General features: G+C 37.4%; 1 protein-coding gene across 1 annotated transcript in view; it reads left to right on the forward strand.

Annotated features, from left to right (window-relative positions):
- LOC110957819 (amyloid-beta A4 precursor protein-binding family A member 1-like) overlaps positions 1 to 10,485 on the forward strand; it is a 32,457-nt gene extending 21,972 nt beyond the window's left edge. The window contains exons 6-13 of the mRNA XM_022204024.2: positions 394 to 426; positions 659 to 745; positions 1,642 to 1,842; positions 3,818 to 3,997; positions 5,673 to 5,885; positions 6,910 to 7,029; positions 8,610 to 8,750; positions 10,045 to 10,485. Of these exons, the coding sequence (XP_022059716.2) occupies positions 394 to 426; positions 659 to 745; positions 1,642 to 1,842; positions 3,818 to 3,997; positions 5,673 to 5,885; positions 6,910 to 7,029; positions 8,610 to 8,750; positions 10,045 to 10,116 (1,047 nt within the window). The 3' untranslated portion in view covers positions 10,117 to 10,485. The remainder of the gene's footprint in view (positions 1 to 393; positions 427 to 658; positions 746 to 1,641; positions 1,843 to 3,817; positions 3,998 to 5,672; positions 5,886 to 6,909; positions 7,030 to 8,609; positions 8,751 to 10,044) is intronic.
- The last annotated feature ends 1,798 nt before the right edge of the window (positions 10,486 to 12,283 follow it).

A 12,283-nucleotide genomic window follows, 5' to 3' on the forward strand; every position in this document is an offset into this window, starting at 1 on the left:
TATTTTTAACTTTGATTTTAAAGAACAAATTGGTGGCACGATTCAGTCCAGCATTAGGAAACTGTGAGTTGCGGCGAGGCCAAAAACACACCAGAGTGGCCGTCCATGTCTTCGGGGTCGTTTGTGTCACATCGATGAAGGGGAGACTTTTAAAACGTTCGCTGCCAAGGCCTCTGGCAGGCTGCTGTTGTCAGAAGTGATAGACGGCAGCATCACTGTCCTCCCACACACACAACACGAACCTTTCAGGGGTTTATTTTGTTCCTTAATTTGGCATTTGGGATGGAGACAGCGAACGAGGCGATTTGGTTTGCGTCCATCCGCCCAAAAAGCTAATTACTGTCTTTGATTTGTTGTTTTCTGAGTGTGTGTTCTGCTTTCTGACCTCTGCAGGCTGCTCAGAAACAGGCGAAGAACAGGAAAAAGGTGAGTTTGATCGTTTTATTGCAAAGTATCATGCGAAAGACAATTTATTTGTGCAGAAATTTACGGTTAAACGATGATATTGGAGGACAGATTCATGTTTTTGTTACTGCCTGTGTGATTTTTCTTGCTTGTTGTTTACAGATTGCATGAGAGGCTTTTATTAGAATCTTATGAGCAGCTGCTCGACCTGTTGCTTCTTCTGTTTAATTCTCGTCTCGTTGTTTCCCTGCAGAGCCCCGACGGCGAGGTTCCGTCCACCGCTGAGGTCGATCTGTTCATGTCCACGCAGAGGATCAAAGTCCTGAATGCCGACACTCAGGTATAAACATAACACCAACAAAAACCACTTCAAACACTAAAAGCTTCCCCATTTGGTAGATTTGCGTGCAAGTTTTCTTTTTAACTTAAAAACTAAAACGTCATTGTGCATTTGCAGCTACAGAAAGAGCAGCTAGAAAACACATAAAACCTCAAAAAGCAACATTTGGGCTCTTTAATACATGAAGTCACATAAAAATGGAGCATTTTCCTTCACTTTAAGGCAAACTCTGCTGATTCCTGAATGCAAACACCTATATTTTCCACTTTTGGCAGAGGCTAGCAGTTTCTACCCGCTTCCAGTGTTTGTGCTAAGCTAGGCTAAACTTTCCTCTCTCTATACTGAATGCACACAGTTTAAATATTTATATTCTTCTACCGAGATGGAGACAAATTCAAGTATTTCCCCTAATAAAAGTCAACTGTGAGTGGTTTCTGTTCACTAAACCCACATCTGCGCACTTATATTAACTTTATTTGTAAAGTTTGAGCAACCTGAATTTGCTAAACCTCTCTATTTATACACTACCGTTCAAAAGTATTGGGTCATCCAGACAATTTCATGTTTTCAGTGAAAACTCCACTTTTATTCATGTGCTAACATAACTGCACAAGGGTTTTCTAATCATCAATGAGCCTTTCAACACCATTAGCTAACACAATGTAGCATTAGAACACAGGAGTGATGGTTGCTGGAAATGTTCCTCTGTACCCCTATGGAGATATTCCATTGAAAGTCAGACGTTTCCAGCTAGAATAGTCATTTACCACATTAACAATGTCTAGACTGGATTTCTGATTAATTTAATGTTATCGTCATTGACAAAAACTGCTTTTATTTCAAAAATAAGAACATTTCTATATGACCTCAAACATCTGCGGTGTTACTGCCACCAGGAGTCTCTGATGGACCTGCCGCTGAGGACGATCTCCTACATCGCCGACATCGGGAACATGGTGGTCCTGATGGCCCGGGGGAAGATGGTCCGGTCCCGCAGTGCCCAGGAGAACCTGGACCACACGGCGGAGCAGACCACTATGAACCACGACGACAGGAGGCTGTACAGGATGATCTGCCACGTGTTCAAGTCCGAGGATGTGAGTTACCGATCAGGTTGGCTCAGATCGGGCCTTTAGTGGGCAACTATATATGAACATAAGCATAAATAACTCACAGCTAGTAATAACAATTATTGTAGATCTCCTAAATTGACAGAAATCTGCATTTTCCAGTTTTATGATAATTTGATTACAAAAATGCCTATTATGGATGAATAAATGAAACGCCAAATAACAAAACTGGTTAAAAAATCACTACAAAATGTCAGTTTTTAGGATTTTGGTGCAGACTAAAACTTGTTTAGGAGGTGCTAAAAAATTCCTCTGTGTTGGAAAAACCTTGCTGCTGTCAATTAAGTGTGAGTAAGGTGATATATTTAATCGACTACAGGATAAATCCAGTTGTTGTAAAGTCTATAAAAGAATCAGGTTTAGTTTCTGTACATCAGATTTTAAAGTTTGCAAAATTTGTGGAAATCTGATTAATTATATCATCAGAAATTATTGTTCTATACCGATCAGAAATACTAAAAATGTGACATTTAAATCCTGAAGTATTCAAGGTTTTGCTTTATCTGCTGGTTTTCCATCAAGCTTTCATACTTTGGGTTGTGTCAGCAGCAGTGTTACTTAAGCAACGGTCTTAAAAGTTCTTCAAAAGTCTAATTTTACTTAGTTTTTATAATGTTAATTGATGTGAAGCTTTATTTTAGTTCATAAAATTCAATTTGCTCAAAGTGTAAATAAAGTTGGCTGTATATGATACGGTTATGGGAGAGGTGAGTTTAGTGAACAGAAACCACTTATAGTGGACTTCTTTCACAGAAATACTTCAGCTTGTCTCTATCTCAGTCGGAGAATATGAATATTTAAACTGTGTGCATTCAGTATGGAGGGAGGAAAGTTTAGCCTAGCTTAGCACAAACACTGGAAGCAGGGGGAACTGCTAGCCTCTGCCAAAATTGGGGGAAAATGTTTTTTTTTCATGTTGTTCACATTCAAGAATCAGCTTGTCCCAAATTTAATTTTTTGGTTCTTCTTTTACTTTAGTTTGTTTTGTAGCTGCTTATTGTGCCATAAATGCTCAAAAACTAACAAGCTTGCAAAGAAAAACTTGAATGCAAACTTAGAAAACTCAAGTCTACCACAAATTGAGTGTTTTTCTCTCCTACAGAAAACATCTCTGCCAGAACGCCTCGTTTAAAGTCGAGGCTTTTCTTATCTGCATCACCGTGCAGCACATTTGCATAACGCCTGAATAGCAGCTCGTTTGGCACGAATGAAGAAGGAGCAGCTTCTTTGCATTATTTCCTCACTGAGCTGCTTCTGTTAGAGTTGCATTCCTGTACACGACCTGAATTACCACGTAAAACAGAGCATTACAGACAGGCTACAACAAATAATAGCAAACAAATTAGAACAGAATTTAATCTTTTATTGTTCACACCAACAGTTGTCTTAATGTCTTTTTTCTGATATGCATGAGAAGATATTAAAGGTGATAAATGAAGTATAATCTGACCTAGTATGAGAAAGGCATATGCATATATTATCATTAACACTAAAATATGAAATTATAAACCTGTAAATGTGAGGAATTCCTTTAAATATGAGTCGTGCTTCCTTAACTGACATTAAGGTTCAGTTTTTGTGTGAAAACAAATACAGTGTTTACAGAGTGTCAGAGTATTCTCTTAATACCTTCCAACAAAAAAGGAAAATTCAACTGCTCATGCTGTAAGTCACGATGGATTTAAACAATTCATGTTGTATTCTGAGAGAAAACTTCAAAGTTGTAATCTTGAATGTTTTTGGATTTATTTTCAGGGTAAAAAAGGGGCAAAAATTACGTTTACGGTCCCCACAAGTCTAGCGGTTTAAAGCATGTGTTTCCCTCTAAATGGGATGTAAATAATCCTTTCAAACTTGAGGTCTGTGCTCAGTTTTCCTGCTGACAGATTTCCCAAAAGGCTGCTGGAATCCGTTCAGTCTGATGTGTGTCTGTGTGCTTCAGGCCCAGCTCATCGCTCAGTCCATCGGCCAGTCGTTCAGCGTCGCCTATCAGGAGTTCCTCCGAGCCAACGGCATCGACCCCGAGGACCTGAGCCAGAGGGAGTACAGCGACCTGCTCAACACTCAGGACATGTACAACGACGACCTCATCCACTTCTCCAAGTCCGAGAACTGCAGAGACGTGAGTCGGCCAGCAGGGGGCAGCAAACGGCAGAGATTTTAACCCTCATGTCGTCCTGTGGTTCAGATTTACCCGTTTTAAAGTTTGAAAATGTGGGAGAAAAAATATTTTCACAGTGAAGCTTCTGATGTCCACATTTTCAACATTTTTGAATTTTTTTGGTGGAAAAAATGAAATGTTAAAAATGTTTCTTTAAGAACATTCACAGAAAAATCAACCAAAATCCAGTGAAATTCCCTCTCAAAACAAGAAAAAAAATTATTTCAAGGAACTTTTACCTTGAAATAAGTGAAAAAATCTGCCAATAGAACAAGTGAAGAATGGCTTGGTAAGATTTCTTGAAATAAGATGTGATATTTAGAATATTGAGATCTTAAAATTAGCTGGAGAAACTTATTTTAAGCTGTATTTTACCAGGATTATCAAGCTTAGGTGGCTTAAAATAAGCCAGATATGCTAAAAGAAAGGAAGAAAGAAAGTTCTTGGAAATATTTTCAAAAAATAAGTAAAAATCTTCCCCAAAAAATCGTAAAAATATCTAAAATGATCCCATATATATCAGTAAAACTTCTAATATTTTCTTTAAGAACATTCACAAAAAAATCTAGGTTTTTTTTTAATATTTTAGTGAATATTCTTAAGAAACATTTTTAACATTTTTTTCCACCAAGAAATGTTCAAAAATTTCCCCCCAAAAAAATTTGGACCTCAGAAGTTTCACTGTGAAATTTTTTTTCTCTCCACATTTTCAAACTTTAAAACGGGTCAATTTGACCGGCAGGACGACACGATGGTTAAACTTATTTTGAGTTTTCTTGTAAAGTTCAACTCAAAACAAGATAATTTCCAGATTGTTTGACTTAACAAAACATTTAAGATGCATTGTCTTAAAACAAGTCCCCCATCTGCTGAAATGTCACTTGTTAAGTGAATTTATCTTAAATCAAGTGGAATGAGATATTTTGACTAAAAATAAGACAAACAGACTTGGTAGGATTTTGAGTTCTTGCAGTGTGATATATATGTAATAATTTTAAATATATTTAGGATTTTTTGGGAAGATTATTACTAATTTTTACTAATTTTTTGAAAATATTTAAGAATTTTCTTGCCAAATTTGGGAGATTTTTAAAAAATATAATTTTTAAGGAATTATTGGAATTTTCTTCCTGAAGTTTTTGAAAATGTTCTGAAATTTGGGGAATTATTTTGTTGAATTTTTAATTTTTTGTCAGTCAAGAAAACAATATTTTTGTGCCCGTAAATGAGGACCACAGGAGGGTTAATTCACCAGCTTCAGTTTCAGCACAAAAATGAAAACATCCCACTTCATATAGTGATAAACCTGCATGTTTGGGAGGATTCCTGCAGCTTTTGTTCATGTAAAGATCAACTCAGCCCTTCAGTTCAGGTCAAACTGTGATTATTTTCTGCTCACTCTGCTGTTAATTTGCCTCCCAGTGGTTTCAAACGAGCAGCTGGTTTAGGAGTCACAGCTGTGTGACAGTTTGATAAATAATAAAAAAACAAACCTCAACGTGAAGGTGAATTTGAGGCTCTGATCGTTTGTCTTGCTGCTCTTTTAGTTGCTGTAGTTTCTTTTTATGGACATGATGATAAATTAATGCGAGGCATGTCTTCTGTAAAGGTGATTCTCCTGAACGTTTCCCTGCAGGTTTACATCGAGAAGCAGAAAGGTGAGATCCTGGGCGTGGTGATCGTGGAGTCCGGCTGGGGCTCCATCCTTCCCACCGTCATCATCGCCAGCATGATGCACGCCGGCCCGGCAGAGAAGTCCGGTCGGCTCAACATCGGAGATCAGATCATGACCATAAACGGGACGAGTCTGGTGGGTTTACCGCTGAGCACCTGCCAGAGCATCATCAAGGTACCGTGGACGCTTATTTCCCTTTTTACTCATTATTTCAACAACAAACACCTGCATAAGTGATGAATACAGCTTTGAAAACAGCTGTTTTATTTTAAAATCTGCACAAAAGGCCTTTAATGTTCATAATCTAGTTTGAATTTTATGTTAGCAGTTCAATAATTACAGCGTCTTCTGAGAAAAATGCAAAAAAAAGTCAAATTATGCTCAAATTTGGATGTGTTAAAACTAAAAACATTAAAATGTGAATTATTTTGTGCACAAACAACAACACTAAACAAGTTATCGGAGTAAATCTGGAAATTCACACTTTTTTTAGATTTCACAGTCAAAATAATTAATTACTAAATAAATCATCAGATTAGTTGATGGTGATAATAATTGTCTCACTATTTGTCCTGTGAAGTGTTTGGTCTCAGTTACTTTTAAAAGTACTTTGTTAAATTTGCAGGATTGCTGATATTGAACTGTAAAAAGTGACTCGTACTGAGAAAAGTGACTCCTAGAGAAGATTAGCATGTTATATGTCATTACTATACTGACTGTAGCTCATTGCAGAGCCTCGTCTACGTCACTTTACAACTGTACAGCTGTTAATTTACTGTGTTTTTTTATTTAACATAAAAATCAAGAGGTGGAAACATGATTATTGCAATTTAACAAAGAAAAATGCAGTAATAAAAGTACAAATATTTGAAGTAAATGAAAGTAAATAGGTGTCACCTGTGCAGCAAAATGGAAAATGAGTTTCAGTGTTACGTAGAACCTCAAAAAACAAAACAAAACATGAGCTCACAGTACATTTGTACGGTTTGCAAATATGTTGGGGATTTACTTTAATATTTTAAGAAGTTGTAGCAGCGACATTTGGAGCAAAAAGTTAACTAATTATCTAAATTCTACTTTAATGTCACTAAAAACTGCTGAGCTATGTCGCAGCATGTTCGCTTTAGCTCCCTCTAGTTGATGTTTATCTGTTCATCTTTTTTCCTGACGTTTTTCTCTTCTAACTGACCTCCCTCAGGGTCTAAAGTCTCAGTCCAGGATCAAGATGAACATCGTCAGATGTCCTCCTGTTACCATGGTGCTGATCCGCAGGCCGGACCTCCGATACCAGCTGGGCTTCAGCGTCCAGAACGGCATCGTGAGTACCGGCACTGTGGCTTTTTAAACACTTAAGAGGGGCTTTTATTTTGGTAGTGCTGCTCTAAGTTATCATTTATCCTTCCAAGAGGCAGCATGAGTGATTGATCTGATAATGATCAATAACAGTTTAAATATGAGCTTCCTTTCAGTTACATTTCTACTCTCTCTAGGTTCATTTTTCACTGAAAAACTCCAAAAATTGGAACCTATCCTTGACATTTCTGAAATGACTCCATCCTAGCTTTACCCTCTGATCTCTAAACTTGCTCCTGTCACATTTTTACTCACCGTTGGTTCATTTTTCACTGCAGCATAAAGTCCTGCACCTCCATTGAAACAACAGCTATAGCTAGAAGTAGAAAGAGCTCATTAATGGCTTCTGTTCTTTAGGACACAGCTTGAGGGCCATGAAAATGGAATTTCTTCAGTTCTACATTTTACGAATCAGGTGCTACCGAAGCTGGAAAAAATAGTGGCTCTACATACTATAGATGACTAAATATTTACATTTTTGCAGCCTTTACAGTGGAAAAAATGCCCCTCTCAAAACAAGAAATAAACTTATTTCAAGAAACTTTAACCTTGAAATAAGTGAAAAACTCTGCCAATAGAACAAGTGAAAAATGGCCTGGTAAGATTTCTTAAAAATCTTTAAATCTTACAATTAGCTGGAAAAACATATTTTAAGCTATATTTTACCAGGATTGTCCAGCTTACATGTCTTAAAATAAGACAGTGATGCTAAAAAAAGAAGACAGTTTTTCACTCAAAAATAGATTTTTGCTGTCATGTAACCTCCTAATTTGAGATCTATTAAACATATTTTGAGTTTTCTTGTAAAATTCAACTCAAAACAAGATCATTTCCAGATTGTTTGACTTAACAAGACATTTAAGATGCATTGTCTTAAAACAAGTCCCTCCATCTGCTGAAATGTCATTTAAGTAAATTTGTCTTAAATCGAGTGGGATGAGACATTTTGACTGAAAATAAGACAAATACACTTGGTAAGATTTTGACTTTTTGCAGTGTACAAACTTTAAACAGCCACCCAAAAAAGACGTTTCACCGTGCTGAACAACAACTGGCCTGTCCGTATACATTTTTTGATCCATGCTGCAATTATTTTATTGCTCAAGTTTGTTTTATTTTCCTCTCAGTCTCTCTAATCATCTCCTTTCTACTCTATGGAAACACAGCCTGCAGTTCAACTGAACAATCACTGGCTGAGCATGTCTCGGCCTTTTAGATGCACTGAGGAGCCCAGAAGTTTTACTTTTTTAGAAGTTCTGGTGCAAATGCTTTATTTGATGGAGAATTTTTAAACATTTCAACCTGTAGAATAAAGTGATTTTGACCTAAAACATTTAGATTTTAGGTTTAGTTTTGGCTGTTTTTCTGAATAAATTAGTTCAAAGTCTGCTGTAAAGCTGAAAATCTGACAGTTTCTTTCAGTTTTTACTATTTCAGGCTGCTAACTGATGAAATTTGGGCAATTTTTTTTTGACTCTCCATGTGTTTTTATTTGCTCCCACACTTCGCTCTCTGAGTACTTTTCTTGTTTTTAACTTTACACAGATCTGCAGCCTGATGAGAGGAGGCATCGCTGAGAGAGGAGGCGTTCGCGTCGGCCACCGAATCATCGAAATCAACAGCCAGAGCGTCGTGGCGACTCCTCACGAGAAAATCGTCCAGATCCTGTCCAACGCCATGGGAGAGGTGAAAAAACTTTTATTTTATCCAACATTTGAGAGAAACTTCTACTAAAATCCTGCCTTTATCTTAACCCTCCTGTTGTCCTCATTTATGGGCACCAAAAAATATTTTTTCCTTGTCTAAAAAAAATCCCAAAATTCAGCTAAAAATTTCCCCAAATTTCTGAAAGTTTGCAAAACCTTCAGGAAGACAATTCTAGGGCTGCAGCTAACGAAGCCTCGAGTAATCGTCTCAGCACGATACGTCATCAAAAGCGGAAGTGAGCGCGCAATGCAACAGAAATCACCGTCCGACCAGAGCGCGGAACACGGACGGACATCGGCGCTGCATCGTGCATTTATTATGTATGCACGATGCAGCGCGGACATCCGCGTTTAGATACAGCTGTATAGTAAACGCTGACATCCGCGCCACGATGCAGCGCCGATGTCTGACAGTGATTTCTGTTGCATTGCGCGCTCACTTCCGCTTTTGATGACGTATCGTGCTGAGACGATTATTCGAGGCTTCGTTAGCTGCAGCCCTAGAAAATTCTAATAATTTCTTTTCCTTAAAAGTTTTATGAGAAAAGAAGTCCCCCAAATTTGGCAAATATTTTCATAAATGAGTAAAAATCCAAACAAATCCTAAAAATATCTAAAGTGATGACATATATATCAGTAAAGCTTCTGATATTTTCTTTATGAACATTCTAAAAAAAAAATCAACCAAAATCCTTTTCGCTGGATTTTGGTTAATTTTTTAGTAAATGTTCTTAAGAAACATTTTTAACATTTCTTTTTTTCCACCCAAAAATGTTCAAAAATTTCCCAAAAATATTGAAAATGTGGACATCAGAAGTTTCACTGTGAATATATATATATATATATATATATATATATATATATATTTTTTTTTTTTTTCTTCAAACTTTCAAACGGGTCAATTTGACTCGCAGGACGACATGAGGGTTAAAAGCTGTGTTTTATGGTGTGTTTTAGTGGCTGTTTAACACCTAATTCAACTAATTCTACTTGATTGTACCATTTTTTCCAGTCACTAACAATCAAAAAACAACAAATGAGTCGGCATTGCTCATGTAATCACACCTTACTTCAGTTTTTTTCTTTTTGTCCTCACTAAATATTAAAACCTTCAGTTTAAGCTCATATTTTTGCTCCCCAGTGGGTAATTTAAATGACCTGCATGTCAGTTTTTTACATTCAACACAAGAATCAAAAATCTGAACTGTTAAATGATCGTTTTCACGCTGGGATTCCTTTGAGTCGACTCTAATTTGCTTTCGTTTCTGCTCCAGATCCACATGAAGACGATGCCTGCAGCCATGTACCGTCTGCTGACAGCGCAGGAGCAACCGGTTTACATCTAAACACAAACTTTTCTCTCTTTGAACCACACCTGTCCCGTCGTTTTCAGCCCTCCTCCTCCTCGTTTATATCACTTGACTTGCCTTAATCTGTACAGTCGACTGTCCGCCGTGCGACAGCAGAAGGCAGATTATCTCACTGTAGGCCGAGTGTTCATGTGATGTTTTCTGTTCGACCAAAGAGAAGAATTTAGTGGATTTTATTGTGTATATTTAGGTGGAAAAATATTAGCTTTTGATTAAAAAATAAATAACTGTAATTTCTGAATGTACTCTAATCATGTTGGACCTATAAATTATCAGGGTGATGGAGAAGTTAAAGGGGAATGCATGTACAAATTCTGCTGAATAAACTCTAAGAAACAAAAGACAGTCGGTAAATTCTGGGTTTTTTGTTCAATGGAAACTAAATTTAAAAAATAATAATGAAAATGGGCAAGAAATAAAAATGTTGAGGTTTACGGGAAACATTTCAATCCTATTTCAAAATCAAAAACGCAACTCTTTCTATGAATTTCTTTATTTATGTCTGGTTTCACACTAGTTTGGCTGTTAAAAGGAGCTGCCCTCTTTTTAATGGAACTATTCCCCAAGTTGAAAGGACATTTTATGTTATTTGATTTATAGATTTCACTCTCTCTGCCCTCTGCTACAGAAACAAAGACGTCAATAGCAGTGACGCATCTTCCGTGGGGGCAGGAGGAAGCAGTGCCCCCCTGTGATCTGATTGGCCACCCCGTGTGCCCCACCCCCCAAAATTTTCGTTGGAAATGTACATAACTGATTCTCTGATTTCCGACTGTTGTCCGACTGCACTGAAATGGACCAATGACGTTAGTTTGAGGTTTTGATTGTATTTTGTTTGGATTTGAAGTAGCTTTGAAGACGTTTCCTGATGCCGGACAAGCAGACGAGCAGCTTTGTACCTTTGCGGTAAGAAGACTGTGGCCGTTTCTCAGTACGTAACTGTCCGTACTTGGTTCTCACGTACTTGTGAATGGTCATCATCGAGACTACATCAGACCAGACTAGTGAATATAGATATAGATAGCAATAGATAGGACCATAGATATGTGGCCCGGGGGCCGTAGTTTGCCCATACCTGGTATAGGATGTAGTTCAGAAAATGTCAAAGTATGGTATACTTTTCAAGAATAACATAGTAGGGCCTGTAGTTCATAGTATAGCATGTCAGCAAAAACAACCCCATAGATTATTACGTGGTTCAAAAAGCGCAAAATGATAGGATGTTGCCTAAAATTGTCATGTATGACGTGGTTCAACAAATGTCATAGTGCAGTATATTGTCAAAATAGTATGTTAATCAAGAAAACATCAGAGTATAATATGTCGTCTAAAAAATGCCATAGAATAATAGTTCATTGCACAAGTAAAAGTATAGTAATTTAAAAAACTGTTCAAATTCTTACATGTTGCTAAAAAACACCAAATAAACGAAAACAAAAAAGTCATAGTAATGTGTCAATTAAAAAAGCCTATAGTACAGCATGTCGCTCTAAACACGTCATAGTACAGCATGTCGCTCTAAACACGTCATAGTATAGCATGTCGCTCTAAACACGTCATAAGCATGTCACTCTAAACACGTCATAGTATAGCATGTCGCTCTAAACACGTCATAGTACAGCATGTCGCTCTAAACACGTCATAGTATAGCATGTCGCTCTAAACACGTCATAAGCATGTCACTCTAAACACGTCATAGTATAGCATGTCGCTCTAAACACGTCATAAGCATGTCACTCTAAACACATCATAGTATAGCATGTCGCTCTAAACACGTCATAGTATAGCATGTCGCTCTAAACACGTCATAGTATAGCATGTCGCTCTAAACACGTCATAAGCATGTCACTCTAAACACGTCATAGTATAGCATATCGCTCTAAACACATAGTATAGCATGTCGCTCTAAACACGTCATAGTATAGCATGTCGCTCTAAACACGTCACAGTATAGCATGTCGCTCTAAACACGTCATAGTATAGCATGTCGCTCTAAACACGTCATAAGCATGTCGCTCTAAACACGTCATAGTATAGCATGTCGCTCTAAACACGTCATAGTATAGCATGTCGCTCTAAACACGTCATAAGCATGTCACTCTAAACACGTCATAGTACAGCATGTCGCTCTAAACACGTCATA

The sequence above is a fragment of the Acanthochromis polyacanthus genome, chromosome 18 (genome assembly GCF_021347895.1).
Source record: "Acanthochromis polyacanthus isolate Apoly-LR-REF ecotype Palm Island chromosome 18, KAUST_Apoly_ChrSc, whole genome shotgun sequence".
Lineage (NCBI taxonomy): Eukaryota > Metazoa > Chordata > Actinopteri > Pomacentridae > Acanthochromis > Acanthochromis polyacanthus.